At 43.9% G+C, this 24280-nt stretch overlaps 2 protein-coding genes across 6 annotated transcripts; one reads left to right on the top strand and one right to left on the bottom strand.

Moving 5' to 3' along the window:
- Window positions 1-281: 281 nt before the first annotated feature.
- On the top strand, window positions 282-9084 carry stom (stomatin). Of its 4 annotated transcripts, none has more exons than XM_062412692.1 (8): window positions 282-508; window positions 1520-1552; window positions 2273-2382; window positions 2679-2751; window positions 5027-5109; window positions 5220-5423; window positions 5885-6019; window positions 6361-9084. In XM_062412692.1, exons 1-8 carry the CDS (start codon window positions 448-450, stop codon window positions 6547-6549), a joined length of 888 nt encoding a protein of 295 aa, XP_062268676.1. In that variant the 5' UTR covers window positions 282-447; the 3' UTR covers window positions 6550-9084. The 4 variants fall into 4 exon arrangements, with proteins under 4 accessions (XP_062268676.1, XP_062268677.1, XP_062268678.1 ...); XM_062412694.1 differs by lacking the exon at window positions 282-508 and adding an exon at window positions 1321-1425; XM_062412693.1 differs by lacking the exon at window positions 1520-1552.
- Window positions 9085-10957: 1873 nt separating this feature from the next.
- gsna (gelsolin a) lies at window positions 10958-24213 on the bottom strand. Of its 2 annotated transcripts, XM_062412865.1 has the most exons (17): window positions 24059-24213; window positions 17824-18024; window positions 16993-17147; window positions 16458-16619; window positions 16189-16338; window positions 16028-16117; window positions 15809-15941; window positions 15333-15637; window positions 14946-15079; window positions 14688-14778; window positions 14406-14432; window positions 13181-13351; window positions 12899-13073; window positions 12236-12357; window positions 12037-12114; window positions 11888-11948; window positions 10958-11715 (listed from the first exon to the last, which is right to left on the bottom strand). In XM_062412865.1, the coding sequence occupies exons 2-17, from the start codon at window positions 18017-18019 to the stop codon at window positions 11546-11548; spliced, it is 2220 nt and encodes a 739-aa protein (XP_062268849.1). In that variant the 5' UTR covers window positions 18020-18024; window positions 24059-24213; the 3' UTR covers window positions 10958-11545. The 2 variants fall into 2 exon arrangements, with proteins under 2 accessions (XP_062268849.1, XP_062268850.1); XM_062412866.1 differs by lacking the exon at window positions 14406-14432.
- Window positions 24214-24280: the final 67 nt, after the last annotated feature.

Genomic DNA, 24280 nt, shown 5'->3' with positions numbered 1-24280 from the left:
TTAGCTTAAATTACTAAAAACATGTTATAAATGACGCAGTCGGGGTTTACAGACACTTGGTTGACACCACAGGAGCAGTATGGAGCCATTTTATTTATTATTTTATTGTTTTTTTAATGTTTTAAAGAACAATTAACTTCAATTGTATTGGACTTGGCTTCAAAACTGTTTACCCCTTTTTGAGGGAGGGGGGGGGGGGGAACTATCCCTTTAAGAATCAACAGGCTGAGCCACGCCCACTTCCACAAGACTGGGGAAAGCAGTAACCTGCGAGTCAAAGCTCAGGGAGAACCTGCAGCTGAGCCCAGCAGCAGATCCACGGTCAGTTCAGGACAAACACGCCCACAAACACACACACACCCACCCACAAACGCTCACACACCCACAAACACTCACACACCCACACACAACACACCAGAGCTGCTTTTATTTTTAACCGGCCCAGGAATGGACACCGACAGCGAAGCAGCCCCCATGCAGGCACCCAGAGGAAAGGGCCGTGTGTCGGGTAAGGCCTGACGCTTTTTTCCGAGGGATCAGTTCGCAGCGAGTCGATCACCGTTATTCCATGTATTCATATTGAATCCCCCCCCCCCTTCTCCATCATTCCCAGTCCCGCACAGATCCAAACTGGTGTCTCCCTTCCTCCTGCTTATGGTAACATGTCAGACTCAACGCTATGAAACCATGTTTGCTAACTCTGGCTCCAACGACCCCAGAGAAAACCGTTAGTCATGTAATAACCCCCCCACCTCCTCGAACGCTAATGCTAGCGAGCATAACGGTTTTTGATGGTGGATTCTGTCAGTGCGTTATAAATTGGGATGCAGCCGAATTAAGCCGATTGCTTCTTAAATTCGCCTCGTTATCAAAACTCCAAATTGTTTTCATGCATTGTTTTTCTGAGAGTGAGATAAACGATAATCAATACATTTATTAATGAAGGCTTGTGTCGGTGGAAAACTATTTTATTAGCTGAAAAGCCTGATCAGGGTATAAACCCGTGTCGAACTAGCTTACACTGGTTAGCATTGAAGCCGATTTATTTCTAGTCACAGGGGTCGAAATCTCCTTTTTATCTCAATGCAAATCAGTATCGATTATTGAGCTGCTGTTGTTGAAGGGACGTCGTGGACATGTCCTCCTCTCGCGACATTTCCCTGTCAGCTGGTCTCAAATGGCTCTGTGGTCCAAACCGTTATATTCCAGTGAGATCTTATCTGCTCTGTCCCTTCCCTCCCCTGCGACATGTAGAGAAACCACCTGCTTCCTCCCAAGGTCCTCCTCCTTCCTATAATAATAATAACAATAATAATAATAGACACAGACACTTTTCCGTTGTTTGCTCTTTATTTTCAGATTTTTCCCACCATATGGGAATAACGACACACACACATCAGTGACGGCGTCTGTGCTTAAAGAAACGTCAGTTACTGTTTGTAACGTGCAGCCCGATGAATGCTTAACTGTAAACACTGCTGTAAAGTTGTTTTTGTTGACCTGTAAACTTTGTCTGTAGGTCCGGGCAGGCATGATATGCTCGATGGCGAAGGTACGAATCTCAAAGCCGCTGACTTGGTTGCATGTCGTGTGTTAGATTTGAGGCTTGAGCTGCAAACAGGGCAGAGGATGTGACTGACCAGTGGAGCAGTGGGTGTGGATACGTGGATGGAGGTGACTTTAAATGTGACTAATCTTTTTACTTTAGGGGAGTAACGGTACACAATAATGGTGGTACAATTTGGTGGCTGCTGCCACTGCCTGCAAAAACACAATTTAAATCCTGTGTCCCTTGCAGCACTTTATTCTGCTGCCACAAAAACACTTATGTAACTTGAGATTGTGGACAGGAGAAAATCAGCCCAAACAACACACTGTATGTTATTGCTTAGTCCCCGGTCTGAGTGGTTGGCAAGAAGCAGCTTAAATATCCAATTCAATTCCTCACACTCACACACACACACACACAGAGCTCTGCATATGCATTGGCTGCATTTGTTCAGACCACGTGTGTGATATACCGAAAGGCCTGTACCCAAACCTATATGCATACTGTTACACCCTTAATATACATTTTATCAAGGTGTGGGTTTTCAGAGATGGATGAAAGCTGTTGCTTCTGAAAGAATCTGCCACGTGGAAGTGCTTTAAAAGCTGCTGCTGCTGCTTCATTGTTTTATTCTTGATCTATTGTTATTTATCTTATCCCACTGTGAACGTGCATCAGGTGAATTCATGTATTCATTCAGGTGTTTATCTTCTCTTCTTCCAGCTTTGGAGAATCCAGATACTGACATTGGCTTTTGTGGCTGGCTGTTGGTGGGGTTCTCCCTCCTGCTCATGCTGCTTACCCTTCCCATCTCCATATGGATGTGCATTAAGGTCAGCTGCTTGTCAAGTTCACTGTTTATTTTCCACTGTGCAAGCAAAGCTGGCTGGTTGGAGAGTAAATGACTGTGGATGACTCAGTCTGTTTGTTCAGTGTTCAACTCTGGAGTTTGTGCTGCAGACTCATCTCCTTTATAGTGTGTATTTATTTAATTGCCTTTAGAAGCCGTTGAACCGTTGTTTTGCTTTTTACTTAATTAAAAGTTACCCTCAGTAAGCAGGGCAATTGTTCCTGGAATAAAAAGTGAATGTATTTAAGCCATTTGTGTGTTTTTTGGCTCTGTACACAGATTGTGAAGGAGTATGAACGAGCCATTATCTTTCGCCTGGGCCGCATTTTGCGAGGAGGAGCCAAAGGACCAGGTCAGAAACCATTGTTTGTTTTTCACCTGTGTATAAGTCCAATCCATCAGCTGTTTTTATTCAAATTTAATCCAAAAATGTTTCCAGTATTTGTTTTAAATGCTCTTCTAAGTTCAAAGTCCTCAGTTATTTTTTAACCATGTCCCTGGCAAAGTGACGCCATTGTGTGGCCTAGGATTATAGGATTAGTCTAATTGAATAACGGGTTACTGTGAGATTTGCATGCAATTTCAGTTCATCTTTACGTCGAGTGAACGTAACTTCAGGAGTGCCTGGTCAGTTCTAGTTCCCACTGCCCTTTATCTTCCACTGAGAAACTGCTCTGCTGTCGTGCTGCAGTCAGGTCTGTGGCTCCGGGGCGTGGTCCCTCTGTAGAGAGAAGTCACATGACCAGCTCGTCAGCCGACCTCACTGGTCTCGTCCTTCGTCTTTAATGGGTTTCGACTTCTGATTGATGACTTCTGTTGCAGCCGGCCCTGTGACGTAGGTTGCTATGACAACCCAGTGGCTCAGAGAGTATGCAGATGTTTACTGTGTAGTGTAAAGCATAAGTATTTTAAGAGGGATGAATATTATGTTGTTTTTGCTGTGAACCCAAGCACTGAGTGTGTGTATATATGTGTTTGTGTGTGTGTTATGAAGTTCATGTATGTGTTTCTCCCATCAGTCCCTATAACTTCATATCTGGTGGCTCTAGTTGTCTGTCAGCTTTAAATTGAGTGTTTAAAACCATGTTAGACAAACCCTGCAGGAACTGTAGCTGCATTAATACACAGGCCTCTGGTTTTAGGGACACTGTGAACAGTGCACACACTAACCCTAACCCTAGGACCATTGTTGTAAAACTAGACGAACAAACCTAAGTTGCCATAATATAAATACACAGACTCTTAAACACCATTCAATCTGAGAGTCAACACATTTAAAGTCACGGTCTAATCTCAGATCTAATGTGCTGAGGTACAAAATTCCAAACAATAGTAAATGCATTGAATCACAGTCCATATTAGGGTTGGGTCAGCTTTGTTTCCCTCCCTTCCACTTCCTGCTCTCCGGTGGGCGAGATGACAGGAGTCATCATGTTAAAATCACTTGTTCAAATAAAAATGGAAAAATATGTAGGGCCAATAATAACAACAACAATAACAAGTTCCCGGTCAAAGGTCAACCAGTTGACTTGCATCCAATTAGACGTACACAACTAACTGAAAGCCCACTCCAGATCAGTTTGTCTGGCAACGCTACGGCACATGTGTCTGTTGGAGATCTCAAAGCCTTTATCATCCTATTCTCACTGATGCCTCTCCTGTTTTTGAAAGGCAGTGAATTTGTTTAAATAAAAATACAGACTCCCACAAGGATTAATTTGCATGCATCTCATAATTCACCGTCTCTTTTATCGTTTTGATTTCTTGTTTTCACCGGATCTGAAAAACCCGGCTGTGTCCTCTCAAAATGCTGAAATGCGACTCCTCAGAGATTCAGGGGCTCCTTTTTTATGACAGCACACGGTAATAATAGCTCTCTGCCAATAAAACCTCTCGTTCCTTAGGAGCTGGAGGAGCCAATGCTCGAGTTGAGTTCTGCATCTGGTTTCCCACAATGCCCCTCACACCCACCCAGGAAAACTCGCCTCCTCTCCATCTACAGCAGCTGTTATTAAATAGTGACCTTCAACATGTCCCGTTACATTTCATATACATTTTTTAAACCAGGCTCATGAGGTCTGCTTTGTATCTGTATGAACAGAATTGTTTATTGAGGAGGCTTATCAGTTAAATTTTCCTCCCTGTGATAAGATGATTCTCAGAGACGCTCACTGTGCCATTAAGACGGGAGCTAAATTCGTAGATAGTGCTGGGAGTGTCGTGGTGGAAACGGCACGAGGAGCCGCTGTCTTCATCTCCCCTCCCAAACAGATGGTTGTGATCTCCGCTTTTAAATACACAATATCCTGACAGGAAATGCAGCCCACAAGTCCCTAACTGGCGTGGTATTAATGTTAGCTAAATGACTGCACATGTCAATTCCACTCAGGCTCATGCCTAGTAGTGTTTATTGCACTAATTCAATTATTTAACTGAAACAGGCTCGTGAAAGCTGCAAATATCCAGAGCTTTGCGTCGCTGTCAGCACAGCTGCAGACTTACAGAGAGCTTGAGTTAGCCGTCTGTCAGAATTTCATTCACTGCGCCGTTTTCAAACATTTGTGAAGACGCTTCCTCATTATTGTGTTGGCAGTGCTTTAGTCTTTGTTATTCTTGTGATTCCACAGGGTTGTTCTTCATCCTGCCCTGCACTGACAGCTTCATTAACGTGGACATGCGCACAATCACCTTCGATATCCCACCACAAGAGGTAGGACATGCACACCTCCAAGTACTTTCAGTAAATTTGGTGCAAATTCTTGAAACTAAAGCACTTATTTTGCAAATAAACATTAATGTTATATCCTGTTTCCTTCTCAGGTTTTGACCAAAGACTCTGTGACTGTGAGTGTGGATGGTGTGGTGTACTACCGGGTCCAGAATGCCACTCTGGCCGTGGCTAACATCACCAATGCCGACGCCGCCACCCGACTGCTCGCCCAGACCACGCTGAGGAACGTCCTGGGAACCAAGAACCTGGCAGAGATCCTGTCTGACCGTGAAGAGATCGCACACAGCATGCAGGTAACATTCAGCAGCACTTTAAATACTACGACATGCACTTTAAATACCATCAGCAGGTTTGAAATGACTGCAGTAATATGATTATTTCAGTCGTTACAGATTTGTGTAAATACATTGTAACGTGTGATTGTGTATCATAGTGTGAATATGTATTACAAGCACTCAGCATCACCTCTTGTACATTTACACAATGCTCTGAACTTACATAATTTATTTAGGAGAGAAACTTGGTTGAGCTCCATCTGCTGGACAGTTTGGAACAATACAAGATAATTGGCTTCAGGAGAAGAGGGCGAGGTCACTTTCTCTGCAGTGAAAAACTGGGTTGATAAATACATGTTTTTGTTAAAAGTGAAGACGATTGCTTAGCAGATGAGTGTGTGTCTGTGTGGGCAATTAGTACTTTTATGGTGGCTGGTCCATGAAGGTCCCATTAGAGAACCCGTCTCTCTGCTTTTCAGTCGACCCTGGATGATGCAACAGATGACTGGGGGATCAAGGTGGAGCGGGTGGAGATCAAAGACGTCAAGCTGCCCCAACAGCTCCAGAGAGCGATGGCGGCTGAGGCAGAGGCCAGCCGTGAGGCCAGAGCCAAGGTAAGACACCCCCACGTCCTCTGAAAGACTGCACCCTCCTGCACGTTCATATGTCAGGAAAGAGAAATGACAAGTCAGCAGAGAATCAATTCATGCAACACTTGTAACATGCATGTACACACATCTCAAGATAATGGTAGTGATTTTAAGTTATACAAATGGTTACATTTTTCAAATTTTCAAAAACAACTGATTTGTATAATTTCTAGATCAGAATATTTGTCAAATCTAATTAAACCTTTTGTTAAAATAATGTCTTTAGTTAAAAAAACTTTTGAAAAAGTTCCTGATGACAGATCTAACACTGAGGTGTCGCTCTTCCTTCCTGGTTCCTCCTCCAGGTGATCGCGGCAGAGGGAGAGATGAACGCCTCTCGGGCTCTGAAGGAAGCCTCCCTGGTGATCGCAGAGTCTCCGTCTGCCCTGCAGCTGCGCTACCTTCAGACCCTCAGCACCATCGCCGCCGAGAAGAACTCCACCATCATCTTCCCGCTGCCAATGGAGATGATGCAGGCCTTCATGAAACGCTGAGGAGTCTTTGTGCTCGTCGGTCACACATCATTCACACATATTTAGGGCCTGTATTCAGTTCAGGAAGTTGTGATTTTTTTCTGAGGAAGCTCCAAGCTTTCCTCAAAAGATCCACACTTGTGAACAAACCCTCTTTGCAACTTAAACACACCACAAAGCCTGTAGTCGACCGCCAGCACACACACAGGTGTAGTTCCACCTCTCTGGTGATTAGTAACCAGGACCATTCTCAAGCCTGTGGGTCTTAGGTGATTTGGTTCCAGACCGCCACTTCTGCAGAAAATTATTCTTTTAGATCTGTCAAAGATCTTCAGCAGATGAGTGGAAGTTAAAAAATTGAAATGTAACTTGTGTCACACGTTGGCTCAGATCTGACCAAAGCGGGTTGCGTCACTGTACAGTATTTTAAAAGGGTTATTGTGAACGACCCGACCCACAGCAGGTGGTTTAGCTTTTATCCTGCAGGTTCCCCTGACTGTCAAAACAGAGTCAGGAAGTACAAACCTTTCATCATCCCGTTCTCAAACACTTTAGAGGAAAGTGCCAGCTGGATGTGCAGCCTTACAACTGTGCACACACACACACACACACACGCACACACACACACACACACACACACACAGGTCCTTGTATTTATTTAGCTAATATCCCCTGTTGACATGGCACTACTACAACCACTGCCAGTTTCTTCGTGCCATTATTATTTTCCCAATATCCATCTGAGGGCTCTAATGGCTTTGCTGCCGATCCTCAGAAACCTACCTCTGGTTCTAGGCTGTTCCCTGTGCCATGACATGATTTCACCGAATTTCAAAGTAAAATGGTTCAAACACGAACCTGTACTTTATTTATTCCAGAAAATGTTTAGGCTTCAACAAGGAGATTGTTGTGAATACAGTATGTGTATGAATGCATGAACACACTCAACTGTTTGAATTGAGATGTATCAAATAGTACTTTTAATAAGTATTAAAATGTAGTAAATGAGTTTAGAAAGGATCGGCCAGCGATATAGAAATAGAACTGCAGGAACACACGCCAGCACATACGGACATTACTGTCATCTCACATTACAAACTGAAGACCTGGCTGATGGGTCATATAGAGTCCTAATGGTTTTCAGGCTGGATGTTGCTGCCTGTCATATGTTTACAGTTCACTTCCTATTCATACACAGTATATTTAACGTTCAGGTTGCTGGACAACATACAACAAACACTTCATATTTACATATATTTTCATCTTCGTCAGCCACATGCGTATTCCAACCCCCCCGGTCAGGCTTCAGTCTGCTCAGGATAAAGCAGCGACTGACATTTAATGCAAATCTTTCAGCCAAAGGCCTTAACTTACTGCCATTGCTTCATTTTCCAGTCTAAAATCTCACTTCTATGCACTGAGACGAGAACACTATGATTTTATGACTGCATGTTTGTTTTTTAAACAGCAGCATCTTGTCTCTTTCCTTCTGTCCGAGTGCAACAAGCCAAGTAATATACAGTTCTTATATGCTTCCTCCTTCTGACATATAGATAACAGAAGGGTTGTGAATGTACATTGAAGTGTTTAGTCCATGTCTCACTTAGTGGTGTTACCCTATATATACATATATAAATGCATTCAAGTTAAGTTTGTTATATTGTTCAGGGCTCAACATTAACAATTGTCCACTTGTCCAGGAAGAGCGTATTTCTTAATTCTATAATTTTGTGAAGGAGAATACTGTACATGTCCCACTGGACAAGTTAAAAGAAACAAACAATGATAAATATCCGGTGTCATAAGGTTTTGTGCGACTCATAACTCAGTTTTAAATGAACTTCTGTTAAATTCAGAATATAGATTTAAAACAGGTTCTGTTGACAAAGCAGTAAATGTTCTGTCTGAGCAAATAATCTGCGTTGATCAAATGGAAAGATCGTTAAAAGAAGTAATGGTTCGGGAATCAACAAAACTTAATGATGAAAAGAATCACTTTTAAAGTTAAAAGTGCAGAAATGTGACTCAACATTTTTGGGAACATATTTACACAAAGATATTAACAAATTGGCAAACCACCTAAACAGTGTTTTGCAAAAGACTAACGTCCCTCAAACTTAATATTCAACTGTCTAGGTCCAAAGTTTGTCCAGAAGGGACGAGTGTCTCGTGTTAATGTGGAGCCCTGGTTTGCTGTGACTTGTTTGAGGTTTCAAGTTTGTCTCAGCTTGACTCATGTTTAATGTGCATCGATCTGTTTCATTTATTCATCTCTTTCTTGTGGAATACAAAAGCCTGTTAGTGTTTTATTAAAGTAAATTCTGTCTGTTCAATTTATTGCTGCAACAGAGACAAATTATTAAACCACAGCTACGTAGCATATTAACTTTATATGTATGATGATTTTAAGCTGTTTGCACGACCACGAAGCAGCTTCTCTTCTTCTGTCTCTGACTTCTCATCTTTTTTGTGTTTTTTTTAATAAAGTTTATCCATGTAGCTTCCATGTAACAAGGTATCCACAGAAAAAAATACAAGAGAAAGAACCAAAAACAATGCTCATGTTTTCTGTTGTTTTTGTTGCCTCAGATTCAATTCACCATAAGGTTCCTCTTTACATATCTGGTAATAAACAATGATTTTATACTGGATCATAAGGAGTCTGCGAATGGGTCGTTGGCAAGTAACTGTGAATGAAATTCCCGCGTTAATAAGCCAAAAGCGAAGAGTTGTTTAAAACACAAACCACGCGTCTTTCCCACCGCAGTGAGGTGGACAACGGGCTAGAAGACAGTTTTCATCAGTTGGACTCGTCCTCCAAGATGGACACAGGACATTGGTCCCTGTATACAGCCGGCTGTGAGACAAGTGCAGAGGGACCGTCTACAAAGTGCAACACACCGAAAAGAGAGGTTACAAAAAAGTATTCAATTACTTCATTGTACTACTGTATATTCTCACAATAATCATGTCACACGTCCAGTGTCTCCTAATGGTTATGCTAAAGAAAGGATTTTTTTTATTAATATAATATTTGTATATATATGTATTAATACGTTTTCCATAACTTCACTGTTATATTGTGTTAAGTCACCAAAGTCCAATTAAACATTCAGGATGACCTGCTGGTTACACTACAGAACTTAGTTTGGAAAAAAGTCAGATGGCACCCGTTGTGGGATCTTTGTCATGCAGGTGATTCTAGGCAACACATTTTTTTTATTATATATATATATATATATATATATATTTGTCAAGTTGTACTTAGTAACCCTGTTTATGTTCCACTGTGCAAGCAAAGCTGGCTGGTTGGTGAGTGAATGACTGTTGATGACTCAGTCTGTTTATTCACAGGTTTGGAAACTCCGGAGTTTGTGCAGCAGACTCATTTCCTTTATTGTGTGTATTTATTTAATTGCCTTTAGAAGCCGTTGAACTGTTTTTTTGCGTTTACTTAATTAAAAGTTACCCTCAGTAAGCAGGGCAACTGCTCTTAGAAGGAAAAGTGAATGTATTTGAGTCATTTGCGTGTATTTTTGCTCTGTACACAGATTGTGAAGGAGTATGAACGAGCCATTATCTTTCGCCTGAGACGCATTATGCAAGGAGCATGTGTTTTAAGTGCTCTTCTACAGATGAGTTCAAAGTATTCTTCCACTAGATCATCATTCAGATATTTAGATATACTCCCAGCTGATACATCGCGCCGTGTAGACCCAAAAAAGGGAATTTCTAGAGCTAAAATATCTTTCAAGGAGCTTATATACACAAACTGATGATCATTGTTACAGTGAATCAGTCGTTAGTTGTTTTGAAGTATATAGGTGAAGTGTGTTTCTTCCTTATATAGGTATCAGCATCAGTCCCTATAACTTCATATCTGGTGGCTCTAGTTGTCTGTCAGGTTAAATTGAGTGTTTATAACCACATTAGATAAACACTACAGGAACTGTAGCTGCATTAATACACAGGCCTCTTGTTATAGGGACACTGCACTGATTGGATGAATATTTAGTGTAAAATTCTGATTGACCCTTGACCCGAGGCAGTGACCCGTGCACGCTTCCTCATTATTGTGTTTGCAGTACTTTAGTCTTTGTTATTCTTGTGATTCCACCGGGTTGATCTTCATCCTGCCCTGCACTGACAGCTTCATTAACGTGGAAATGCGCACAATCACCTTTAATTATCATACCACAAGAGGAAGGACATGCAAACTTCCAAGTACTTTCAGCAAATGTGTTGTCTAATTCAAAGAATATCAAGATATTCGTGAAAATTCTTGAAACTAACACTTATTTGGCAAATAAAAACAAATAAACCTGATTCAATATTTATATTTTATCAAAATCATTTCTTCTTTACATTTCATTCTTTCAGAAAAGTGCCTCTGATAAAAGTGTTTGTAAAAAAAGACATAAGACTCAACTTGTTTAATTTAGTTTTATTGAAATGATAACAAGGGAAACCTGAGAAAGTGTCACAGGAGACGTAACCAGCTCGTAAAGCAGCGAAGCGTCGGGTTCCCGTGAAAAGTTTGCAACTGCAGCATCACTCAAGCTTCCTGGGAATAAATCAGCTATTTAAAAAATAAATAGAAGTGACAACCAAACTTATGTCTGTGAAGGAATCCTTCAAGTTCAGCAGTACCTTGTGAAAAGGTTCACGAGTTCCACAGGTTAACTGTAAAGCTAGAGGAAAGAATTATTTTAAGGCATTGGCTGTATTGCTTTAAATAGGCAGTGGGCTTTTTTAATGTCCATTTAAAAAACTGTAGCTACTGACTTTAGTGCAAAACCCTACAGGAAGTATGTGTATCTGTTAAAGCTTGATTGTTATTGGTTGGTTAAGGAGTATAATCATCAGTGTAGCGTGTGAGATAAAGTGAAAGAAGACACTAATTTATCTTATTAAAACCAACAGAATATAGAAAAAAAGAAAGAAACAACATAACTGCGGCTGGAAAAGTCTTAATGATTGTGGCGGAGCGCGGGGGGGGGGGTTGTCAGGTGACAGCTCACAGGGACAGCTCAGCCATAGCGCGCTCCAGGGGGTCGCTGGTCCAGTAGTCGTGGTCCCAGCCCAGGAACCAGCCGGAGAAGGTGGGCGGCTCGAAGCCCTGCTTGATCTTGACGATGGGCGTCCTGCGGTCTCGGTTGGCCGGATCCGTCTCGATGTAACGGACGGCTGAGGGAAGAGGACAGACATTATCACTGAGGACCGGAGAGGACACGCAGAACCAAACGACAGGGATCTGGAACCAGACTTTAGCAAGGATCCTTTTGGGATTAACAATTTAAATATGACTCGACGTGTTTTCTATTTTGCAGAATGATGATAATATGATTTATTTTTTTACCAGAGGCCATGGCTTCAGTCTTCTCTTCCTCTTGGGCCTCGTTTCCGATCCAGACAAACACCTAAAGAAATAAAATGTTTTTTGCATGTTTGCTCTTTTCATTGCACTGATTTTGAATCCACATCTCTCCACAGCTCCGGTGGCTTTACCTGGTCCCAGGTGTCGAGGATCATGACATCATCGGTGGCGAGGTCTTCCTGGGTCATCTCCCCGGGTACCTCCTCAATCTGACACACATGATCACTTCATTAATGTGCTGTGGCCTCGGAGCAGTACATTTACATGCATGTTGTATTTTTCTGTCTGATTTAAAAGGTCGATTCCCTCGGTTTCTCCTGAAATACTCACAATGAAGTTTCCAGTCTTATTGGAGCAGGCGAAGAGTCTGGGTGGATGAGCGTCCATCTTGTCCTTGAGTCTGGTCGACGTGCGATAATCTGCTTTTCCTCCCAGAGCTTCCCAGAACTGATCTGTGGCGACAACACACACACACACACACGTTATCCAACATCTAGACACAATAATATGATTTTAAAAATTACAATTCAAATCACAGAACCAGTAAGATAGTGTCAAAGATATGTTAAAGTACAGTTTTACTCAATTCACAGCAGGAATTTGGTTTTGTTTTCTTGAGCTCATAGAAATAAAATGTTCCATTTTGTCTTTGGGAGCTTTTAAGAACTGAAGCTGGTTCTTAAAAGCAGAGGGCGTTAATTAAAAATTCATTCTGTTGTGAATGAATCTGTTTTAGCCTGAGGTTCTATAATCCAGTTTCTTTTAGAGCTTTGAAGCATCACAAGCTCACTGATAAAATCTAGAGGGGCGAGACAATCACGGCTTTGTTTTAATATGGATGAACATGAGCTACAAGAAACAAAAAGAAAACTACTCCACACAGAAGAGCTTCAGTTTCACAGCTTGACCACACATATAACTCTGTAATACAACTATAATATTCTGCTTTAAAAGCACATAAATATGAGAGAACGATATTCGTAGCTTCCTCACCGGCCTCTCCTCCCTCCGACAGCTCGGAGACCGACGCTCCCAGGATGTCGCTCAGCTGCTGAGCGCCCTGCTTCTCCGTGTCGCTGGCACCGACGCCCACCCACATGAACGAGTCCCCGGGGGTCACCAGGACGAACGCGTCGTTGGAGTTCAGGTTGGACGCCACCGCATCGAGCTGCAGAAACACACAGGTCCTTCAGGTTTAACCTCCATTTATAGAATATCACAGACCTCGTGCTTTAGAGTCACGACGTTTGAAGGTGGCGTTGTGCGCTCTCTTACCTCCACAGCTCGGGTGTGTCCTGCAGAGTTGGATCGAACCTGGAAGAGTCGAGTCTCCGCAGCGGCCGACTGACCTCCCTCTCTGGACGTGCCCCCCTTGTACACCACCATGGGCTGTCCTCCAAACAGACTCATCAGGTGGGCCGGCTCCTTCCCCTGCACCACCCTCACCTGGTACAACAACACCACAGTGAGCGCTCAGGGGCCACGAGACGCTGGTTTCAATAAAAACACTGCATGCATTAACAATGTGTTAAAAAATGCTGCATTCCCCTGTGCAGACACAAGATGGCGGCACCGAGCTGTGCGGCCTGTGCCACAAAGTGATGAAAGTCAGTTACGTGAAATTTGGAAACTTTAATGATGCAGAATTGTGTCTGAAAAGTTTTACGAGTCTTTGGTCTGAAGCTTTTGTTATAAATGTTCATGGAGGTGAGGTCCTGCAGACAACTCTGACAAGTTTAAATGTTTAAATGTTGTAGTTCACGTTTAAGGAAAACTCAATAGACATTTAACATTTTTGGATTCTTCATAAGATTAAATATGTATTTTTTGGTATCTGTACTGGACCAAAACATAGAGAGTGTACTGGTATCAATAAACACTCAAACAAATCTCAAACGATACCCGGAACATAACCAAAGTGAATTAAAGTGTAGTTAGACAAACAAAAGTGACATCTGCACGACAGCTGCTTTTAAAGTGAGAGCTGGGAAACACCTGGAAAAATAAAGTGACATTTGCAGCACAGGATGGATTCAAACATACACACACACACACACACAGTTACATGCTGAGTCAACAAAGACACACACAGGTTTGCACATGCAGAGTAAAGACACACCAGTGGATTGAAGTGCAGAAATGAATGAATGAACTGAAAACTATTTCATGAGCTCTTCTGTTACTTCCTAAATCACATTGTGTTTGTGTATCTAACAAACATGATCACTTAGTGACAGTGGACACAGTGTCGCTCTGATGTCGGATCAGGGAGGAGAGAGGAAACAGAGGAGGAGAGAACCTCCCATCAACACCGGCAGCTCAACGTCCTGTTTGTGTTTGACTGAGAAGATTTCATTCATGGCCATTTAAAGCCATTTTTGGTCTCATGATATTTGTAAATATCTTTTTGTTGTTTGCTTCTTTTTATCTCTGGCTCTAGAATAAAACCGTTTTGAGTCATTATGAGAGGAAGAGGATCAGGAAATGGACGGAAAAGTACCTGAGTGGTAATAGGAGCACCGACAACCTGAAGGCACAGAAAAGGTCAGAAACCAAGAGGGAAAGAAGCAGCAGCAGCAGCAGCAGCAGCAGCAGGAGGAGGAGGAGGAGGAGGAAGAGGAGGAAGCAGGAGGGGAGGACACAGAGTCAGAGGATGTAGAGGTCAGACAGGAGGTGACTGAGCTGAGTACGTCAGGGGAAAAATTAATAACAGGAATGATCAAATGAAGATAAGCTGGTGAGAAGGAGAAAGCGAACAGGCTGAGGGAAGGAGGTGTTTCACCTGGACAGGCCCACCGCCGAGCTCCTCGTCCAGCTGGGCCCCGAGGATCGCTGAGGCGCCGATCTCGTCCTGACTGGAGTCAGCTCCCTGCCTGGGAAACAGGGCATTCAGATTTATTTATTTGTCCATTTACAGGACAGATGAACACCTGGTGGAAGGGTGTGATATGAGTCGGGGAAGAACCCATAAAATGTCGTCGCAGATTCAGATGAGGGTGTTTCAAACTGATTTCTGGTATTTTGCTTCTCGTATTCTCACCACATGTAGATGATGTGTCCCCGACGTCCTCCGTGCTGGTAGTTGTACAGGATGATGTAACTGTCTCCTCCGTAGAACTGTCCATGTGTGGACGGATCCACCTCCAACTTGTCGGATCCCTCAATTCGCCAGATCTGTCAACAACAACAACAAAAATAACACAAGCTGTGAGTTGATTCTTTTAAATATTTTATACAATTCTTTCAACTAAACAGATATGAGCTAACATCATGAATTCATATTTAGCAGGCTCAGGGTTTTCCACAAGGGGGAGCTGTTTGTTGATTGTCAGAATGGTTCTACGCCGGCAACCCCTACAGGAATCAAACAGCTGAGACCAGGAGCTCCCAGGTCACCAGCATCACTGACCACCCTCCCTCCTCTCACCTGTTTCTCCCCGCTGCCGTCGTCCACCATGCCGTGCTGCGCGGCCATGGCGGGGGAGTCGTGCAGGCCGGCGGCGTCGAACGCCACCTTCTCGATGTTGGCGATGCTGTTGGCGATGTAGGCGATGCCCAGGCCCTCAGTCTGATCCTTGTCCCGCCAGTTCTTGAAGAACTGCTTGAAGAGCGGCGTCTCGCCCATCTCCGGCAGGATCTGCACCTGCGTGTGTTTGGGGTAACCCATCTTCTTGATGAACTCTTCCGCCGCCTTCATCGCCGCCTTGCGCTCGTCCATGTTTGCATCTTTGCCTGGAGAAGCAGAGAAATTAAGGAATAAGAAAGTATATCTGTTTTTACCCCCACCATCTACGTTTGTACAGACAAAAGTACTCAACTAATCTCCACCAGATCTTCCTGTGACCATGAACCACTGTAAAATAAACATCGATCTGGTGAATTCACTGAAGCTCCATCACTGACCTTTCCAGACGAAGATCTTGCCGTTGGGGCCGTGGTCCAGGATGAAGCAGTCACCAGAATCCAGGGCGCTCTGAGCGAACGGGTTCTCTGCAGCCACCAGTGCGATGGTCATGCCTCCACTGGCGTTGGACACCTGTAGAGCGAAAGTAATGAGACCTATATAACAACAGCAGGTATGACATGTTAGAAAGCCTCTGAGGCGTTACCCATGTCTCTCACCTTGTACAGTTTGGCCATCTTCCTGTTGGCGGCGTCGGCCTTGATGTCGTCTGCGCCTCCTTCAGGCAGATCTGGTTTTGGACCTAGAACCTGAGAAGAAGCAGCGGTTTCAACACAAGTTTCTCGCAGTAGAAGTAAAACTCGTGTCTCACTGTCCTCACCTCTAACATCTTCTCTCTCTCCGCCCCCTCATCGCAGACGTAGACCCGGGCCCTGCCGCTGCGCTCGTTGTCCCGGATGCCCTTTGCGACCTGCGTAGCCTTCAGCTTCTCGAAGCGGTTGCTCTGGGAGCCGCACCACTGGAAAATCTCCTGAACATCCACAACAGGAAGGAGCAGCAGAGCAGGTGAAGATAAAACTTTATTAGTGCTGTTTTTGTTGTTGTTATCATTATTAAATATTCAGTATTAATCTGCTCGGTCTGACTCACGTCTCCCAGGTCCAGGATGAAACAGTCTCCCTGGTTGAAGCTGTCCCAGCTCACCGCCACCTCTGTGGCCCTGACAGAACGACGACCTTTGACCTGGAACACCCGCTGCACGACCACCTCGTTGGTGACGACGTGCTTGAACCCAGAGGCCACACCTCCGTTCTGTAAGGTAGGAGTTGCACGTCAGAAAATTCATTTTAAACCAAACTAAAATCGTTTTAATTCTAATTGGGAAATTAAGTCACTTTTGTAATGATATAACAACACGGGTGAAAATTCAGATTATATTCTATCACTTCTAATGGTTAGAACATAATAACAATACTTTTAATGGATATTTGGAAAATTAAAAAATATATTGTATCATAAATGACTGGATTTTCCCAATTTTAACAGTAACTAAATAAATTCCTCAGTTTTTCATTTAAAATGTGATGAAATATTTGAGCTTAAACAACTTCAATAAATAAACAGGCAGGTTTCAAATGCACCAAACCAGAAGCACTGTGCCATCTTCCTGGCAGAGTGATCTCACCATGTATTTGATTCCAGACTTGAAGTAGCCCAGAAAGGTTTTGGACTCGTGTCCCTGGACCTCGCGGTACTGGATGGGTTTCCCCCCGAGGAAGTCGTCCATCTGGACGGTGAAGATGGCCGCCGAGCCGCTCTCATCCTGGGAGCAGTGGTCACCTGCGCCACAAGAAACTTCCATTTTAATCTTCTAGTCTCATTCAGACCAAACTCCACATCCACACGGAGAGAGAGAGTCACATTTTGTGTTTCTTTCACTGATGACTCGGGAGATCAATAGCAATAGCGGGGTGGGAGGGGGTGGGGGGGGGTCGGATCCAGCAGACACATTAATAAGTGCAATATTTTTCTATTCCTGGTCACATGGTGAGTTACATCAGATCCTGTTTGTTGCTAAATGATGTTTCCAGGATCAATCACGTCGACTAAAAGCACATTAGTCAACGTGAGGATAAAAAAGCAGACTCAGCTCCTGTCACTCCAAATGAAATCCTAATAAATGACCCCCCCCCCCTCCTCCTCTTTTACAGGAGCCACAAACCATTCTGACCTCTGACCCCGTCTGTATTCAACAGTGTGGTCTTGCAGTTTGAGAGCAGGACGTATTGATTTGTGTGAGAGGGGCTTTAATTGAAAGCTTTACAAAATATAAATTATAAATCATTGAGTCATGCTCTGGAATACAGATGGAAAATTATTTTGAGTTTCATGCATTTAAGAGGAGCTGCATTACTTCACAGTTTTAGTTTGAATTTGCTAAAGAAATTTATCAAAACAAAGTTAAAAAGCTGTCGTCTGTCTTTTAGTAGCAGTGTCTCTGTCTCGCTGCACTCACCCAACCAGAAGTGGAGGTCAAACTGCAGGTTGCCGGAGCGCTGTTTGATGGTGTTGAGGATGAGGTAGGCGTCTCCGGTGTAAAATCCGCCGCACAGGTTCTCCGGCACCGGCACCAGGTCAAAGTTCTCCACCCTCCACACCTGGAGGCCGGTGTTCTGTCCAGCCCGCTCAAACTCGGGGTGATGCGCTGCCATCCTGCCTGTGGAGAGAAAACATGGCGACACCTGAGATTTAAGTGCATCAAACACAGATAAGAGTCGTAAAGCTTTGTAATAACCTTTGAAAAAGTGCGACTGGGACTGGGAGGCTCTTATTGCTATACGCTCTGGAAAATAAGAAGCCACCCCTCCCCCCCTCTTAAGGCCAAGCTGTCACCATATACAAAGATAAAGTGTAGGGTTATGGTTAGATATTAATGCTCAGCAGCGTGAGTCACTGGAACCACTGGAGCCCCGTGCACTGGGTGTTTCCCAGAAGAGGAAGTCAGAGGGAGTCATGAGGGCCGGTGACGCTGGCAGAAGAAACCCTCTGTATAAATATATATCTATAAAAGACACTGATTCATACCGAGATATTTTTATTCTTTTAAATCTCCTGACTATATAGACAGAGACTCGGATATCTGCTCACTACAGGAGGGAGAAAATCATAAATTAACAAAATGGAAAGACCTGCGGAAAGGAGCGGTGGTGGTGGTGTGTGTGTGTGTGGGGGGGGGGGGGGGTCAAACTCCGTCAAATTAAAAGATTAATAAATCAGTGACTGAGAAATCTTACACACACACAGTCGACCAATCACAAGATGGTCTTATTGGTTTTTATTGCATCAAACAACAAATTAAAACCCACGTTACATCATCAGTGTGATAAGAACGACCTTTAATGACAGAAAGCATCATAGAGGGAGGGGGGGGGGTTATGACCCACACTGCAGCGAGCCACCAGGGGGCGAATTAGATGTTTTGGCTTCCCTTTTTTTGCAGCAGTTATTTCGTCCATCTTTATGTCCTCTCGATATTCAAGCTCCTAAACATCTGGACGCTTAACTTCCCAAAATCAAGTTCCTCGGACATATTTGCGTCAGATCCTCCTCATCATGATTGTCCACGTTTCAAAAAGCACTTCCTGTTATGAATGAGTCATCTTCAAACACAGCAGCTCCGTCAGAATAACAGAAACCTTGATTGGTCTCTCAGGGACGAATAACATCATGTTGCCCACAGAGTTAATTCATTAACGCTCCCACGACGCACTTGAGTCGTATCTAAGAGCAGAAAGGACACATGGCGCCTGATCAAGTGTCTGAAGTACGTGTCTGTGCAGCCTGCAGGCCTCTCTGCTACAACGAGGTAAATCCAAATGACTGAACAACTTCTGAGTCATTTGGGAGAAACTTTTTGTCAACGGTGAGGAAATCAGATCCTATTTCACATGTCAAATCAGAAGAATTCAAATAATTGATGAGGTGGAATTTGGCTTAAACAAGATGGTGAAGGACTCTTCTGCTGCACCAGGAAATTTCTAAATATTTGTTACTCTTCATATTTGTTAAAGTGATGGAAACGGGTCAGTCCACTTTCCTTTGGACAAATATTTAGATCTGACTTGTATTTGCTATTTCACATTTTAAAACCACCACGTTTAAGAGGCAGTCTTTCTACTTTTGACTCCATTATCTCTCTTTGACAGATCTATATAGTAACTGTTTTGTGGTTAAACCTAAATGTTTCTTATGACGCAATCCCCTCTGTGAAGCAACACTGGTCCGAGGTGGCGTGTGTTTGCAGCAGACTCTGACGCACACACAGACACACACACAGGCTCCATATGAATTGATGGTTGGCACAGTAAACACTGCACAGAGATTGTAAACAGCTTCTCAACAGTGAAGCCGTGTTCTCAAATTAGAACGTCACGTCTCTGAAAAGAGCTTCTGTGGCCTCCGGCTGCAATTTGTCCAGATTTCACTCTCTCAGGTATTTAACAAAAAACACAGACTGGAGGTCATGTAGTTTGTAATGAACCCAGATTCTAGTTTTACACAGGAATGCTGCTCGGATCCGCCGCTGTTCAATTTGCGCGACTAACCGTCCGCTCTGGAACGAGAATTCTTCTCTGCCCACAAACATGGCAGGAATCCGCTGCTCGCCCTGGAAAAGGGAAGTGGTTCTGAATCCATGCAGCCAGGCCAAAGAAATGTGGGGTTCCTTCCCCCCCATCTCTGCTGTTATGCAACAGTCAGACTCACGTTCAGCAGCTGTGGCGTGTTCCCACATGGAAAGATATGTGGATTGGTTTGGCAACGACCATTTTCACAGTCAAGTTTCCGGAGTTTTGAAACTACATTGCAAACCTCTGCCAAGGTCCCGGTACTCCCATTATGGAAACCACATTTAGATCCACTAGATCCACATTTCTATTTGCATAGATATCACTTCCCTGTATATGTCTCATTATTTTCCTGGGCAATTAGGGAAAATGTCCAAAAACGCTCAATCTCACAATGTAAAAGATAAAATCACAACAACAAAACGTTTGCATCGGCCCCTGATCCATGCCCATGCCAAGATTTAACGGGTTCTTTCTTCCACGACTCTGCAGCATCTGTGTCCTGGTTTGACCGGACCAAGAGGATCTGGGGATGCTGGGGAACGATGAGTCGTTATTATTTGACGGTGGACATTGGAAGGCTGAATTTTCCTAAAGACGCCTGGTGGAATTTTTCCACCTGGGTGAAGCCTGAATCCCACTAAAGCCAAACAGCATCTGTGGCCACGCGGGAACACCAGCAGTTGGAAAAACTGTCCTTTCTGTGACGTTAAACCTTTGACCGATCAGCCGAAGAAATAAATCAGCTGGATTTCCATCCACGTTCTGTGGAGTTGTCTTGTTCACACACCGACACAGAGACAGGGGTGGAAACGAGATGTTTCCGCTTCCAGCTTCGCAGGTTAACAATAACCTGAAGTTCCCAGTCAGCTCGTAATAAATCAGTTACTTCTTTATAACAGTACAACCATTCATTAACAACTTCCCTCACACCCTGTAATATGCAAACAGCTTGAACGCAGAGATGTGAGATGAGTAAGAGGATCCTGTTTAACACAGGGACGGATGTAAAACAGTGTCGTTCCTATAAAAACCAAAAAAAAACAGCTATAACTGCAGTAATGAGACTCACGTGGAGTACACAAGCGTAGAGATCAACAGGAAAACTTCATTTTTAAGTATCTTGAAGTAAAGTTTTATACCTTTGCTTTCATATGGGATGAAATGTCTCTCGCTCAACCCGCGTGATTACTGTTTAAAAAGCCACCAGCATATATCTCTTTCTCAAAGTCTGAAAATAGAGATGTCTGAAAGAACTTGACTTGTTTAAGGAAACTGTGCTTTTCATCCAACAGAAGCTAACCCCCCCCCCCCCCTCCGTTATGGAGCGAAAACTTCTCTGTCTGTCGCTGCACATGAAAGCTGCTTCAACCCGGAGTAAGATTCTGTCTGTGACTTAATAAAGGAAACATCAGCGTCTGGTTCACCTCACGCTTTGAAGGATCAAAGCTAATATTAGAGAAATGATAACTTAATAATCTAATAGGGACACAAAGTTGAAAAATGTATGAATATCTTTGTGTCAGTGTATGTGTTTTAATGAAGATCAGCAGCTGAATACAAAGAAACATTATTACATTTTATTTTATTATTTTGTTTTTTCAGATATCAACTTTGCAGAATGTCCGCACAATCGGGTTGAGAGGTTTTCCGGAGTTTGTCTTTCACGTAAGAAGAAGTCTCTGGAGCATTCAGGTGAGAATTGACGGACATGATGTAGAACTTCTTCTGCAGAAATCACTTGTTTCAGTTTACAACACATCCACACCTCCTTTCCATCCAGTGATATTTGCAATTGTTTTTCTTTTCAGTTTTGTGTCCATCGTGTGTTTCAAACGTCACTAACACGTCCACACTTGAGACATTATCCGGAGTTTTGATGAGGGGACTGGCAGGAAAACCTCTGGAGACAACCCGCAGCAACTAACCCTGACATTGGGGATCATTACAGGAAATAATCTGGAGTTCAGTGCGTGTCTGAATGCAGCTACTGGACAGACGGTGGTTTGACTCAACACAGACACTCCTAGGTTTAAATAGACCAGGTCACATGACTTTCTGTTGACGCAGGCCTGCTGGTAGGAGCAGGCATCGTCCACAGGCCAGCCCACGCCTCTGCAGGGATATTTGTGGAGTACCTAGACCCTCATGCCTCTTTGTGCCCCAAACAAACAGGGAGTGGGCCTGTCATTCCATCCACAGTTATTCACTCCCCTCCCCCATTTTCACCAGCCTCTCTTTTGTGTCTGCCCCCTGCTCGGGGCCTGGGTCAAAACAAAACCACTTGATATATTACGCAGATAGTGAAAAGTGGATTCTTGTGACAGTGGCACCCTTGTGATTCCTGTGTTGGAGTTAAAAACAAGCACAGAAATAGTTGTTATGTGTGAAATCTGGGTTCCTGGGCTCAAACTGATCTTCTGTACTGAGTTTCTCCCAAAAGAAAAAAGGTTGTTCCCTCAGGGAGGGAGATTCTTGATGACTCATTTTCTCCGTGCACTCCGCTCTCAGACTCTCGAGGTCTCTTCAGCTGCTCCGCAACTTGCCCGGAACACATCAGATGAGACGGACTAGACACTTTAACAGCCCCTATACACCGCTTGGCTTCCCTCTCATCTGTTTGCACAATGTAGAACAAGCAGAACCACAATGACTGTTTATGACTCTGTAAATAACAGCCCTGATACACAGATGGTTATTAAAGGATACGGGCTGTGTCAGCAGGAACCAGTTTTATCTGCTTTCAGAACTGAGGTCTAACCCTTCCTGAAGGGGCTGCATGTGATAATGCAAATGTCAAAGTCCGGAGCACATTATCACGCCCTTCATCATGACCCATGATACTGATTCAAAGATGTGGGATCATTCTCTGATCTGCCAGAGTTTAACTCAGTTTGTAGTCAGGACCTGTTTCACACTGACATATACGGTATTCAAACTCTGAAACAATGATATTTAACGTAAGCATCCATAGCCTTGTTTGAATATGGACATCTCATATTTCCATATCATCCTCCCTGACGTGTTTTACAGCAGCACAACAATGTGAATCCTCTTTTGCAACTGTGAGAGAACAAGAAGGACAATCGCTGCAAAACCACAACGGCTTGTTTGTCAGGAAACAAGAAGACATGCTTTTCTCATGTGAGGGACAATCTCCTAAATGTAGGTTTTCCGGCTGGCAGAGGGCGGCACATGGAAACTTTTTGGCGACTTCACTGTATCCGTGTTTACCGCCGTGTTTCCTGCCCCAGATGAGCCCGTCGCCAACAATGAGATGATGAGTTTGATAAACATGATGATTTCATCAATATTTCCTTTCTCTCACTCAGGATAACACGTCTGCAGACCAGCTCAGCTGTCCCGTAGTGCACACAGTTGTTTGAGGCTGAAAAACAGAGGAGGGGTGCAGCTCTGCGGTTGAATTCAGGCATACCATAAACACCCTCTGCCTGCACAGCTGAGTGTGAGGGTTCCTGATTGGCTGGAGACATGTGTGAGACAGACATATATGGACCACACTGTCTGACAAACACCCACACACAGACAGGATGCTGTGAGCAACTTCCTCAAACTCACTATTTGGTTGTGTGTTCCCACAGCAACCAGAGATGCCTGCTCTCAGTAGAAGAGGCAGCTGCTGAGGAGACCCCATCCTGCTTCCTCCTGCTTCCTCCTCAGCTGCTCAGCCAATTATCCTCTTTTTATTTTACTGTAAAGCAGCTAATCTCAACTTGTTCCCTTCTCTCGTGTCTGTGTAGCCTGAAATCATTGTTCACACACTGATCAGACTTAATTTAAGGTGGGACCAGTGAGTTTCAGGCTCCTTTCAGAGTTTCCACAGCTTGTCCATATATGGCAGCAGTTGCGTTTGGACGATGAAAAGCCAGTTTGGCAGAAAACAACCTGTTTTAAACCCATTTTATCACCATCTTTACCACGCGTAACATTTTTACGCACAAGAAGGAGCCGAGTGGCCACGTTACGCCCGTTTGCGCACCTCGGAGGACAAAAGCACGGGAGGTAACGGTGCGTTATTCTGTGATTAAGGCGTCGGATTACTGCGCAGAAATCTGTGCCACGACTCTGGAGAGGGAGAAGCAAAGCGGCGCTTGATCCACTCACCTGGACGCGGAGCTCAGATAGATCAGAAACCGAAGGACGGGTTCGGTTGTGGTTCGGTCGGGACTGTGTGGAGCTGCAGGCGGAGCGGAGAGGCGTCGGGTCGGCGGAGCAGCGCAGAGCAGAGCCGCTGTTTATGCCTTTGGCCCGGGACACTCCCCGTTATGACCCTCCCCTGCTCGGCCTGCACCGCCTGCAGTGGGCTGGCGGACACGTGGACGCGCA

Source organism: Platichthys flesus, chromosome 19 (assembly GCF_949316205.1).
Source record: "Platichthys flesus chromosome 19, fPlaFle2.1, whole genome shotgun sequence".
NCBI classification, from domain to species: Eukaryota; Metazoa; Chordata; class Actinopteri; order Pleuronectiformes; family Pleuronectidae; genus Platichthys; species Platichthys flesus.
The sequence above is the reverse complement of the archived record's forward strand: the minus strand, read 5'-3'. Positions and strand labels throughout refer to the sequence as shown.

Bases quoted from the DNA above. Each gene is read 5' to 3' on its own strand.
- stom (XM_062412692.1), top strand. From the start codon at position 448: ATGGACACCGACAGCGAAGCAGCCCCCATGCAGGCACCCAGAGGAAAG. The intron at 509-1,519 runs GTAAGGCCTGAC...CTTTGTCTGTAG, and splicing joins AGGAAAGGGCCGTGTGTCGG to GTCCGGGCAGGCATGATATG. The intron at 5,110-5,219 runs GTAGGACATGCA...TTTCCTTCTCAG, and splicing joins TCGATATCCCACCACAAGAG to GTTTTGACCAAAGACTCTGT.
- gsna (XM_062412865.1), bottom strand. From the start codon at position 18,019: ATGGCAGCGCATCACCCCGAGTTTGAGCGGGCTGGACAGAACACCGGC. The intron at 16,620-16,992 runs GTGAGATCACTC...CCTACCTTACAG, and splicing joins AGTCTGGAATCAAATACATG to AACGGAGGTGTGGCCTCTGG. The intron at 15,638-15,808 runs GTCAGTGATGGA...CTGCTTCTCCAG, and splicing joins CAAGATCTTCGTCTGGAAAG to GCAAAGATGCAAACATGGAC.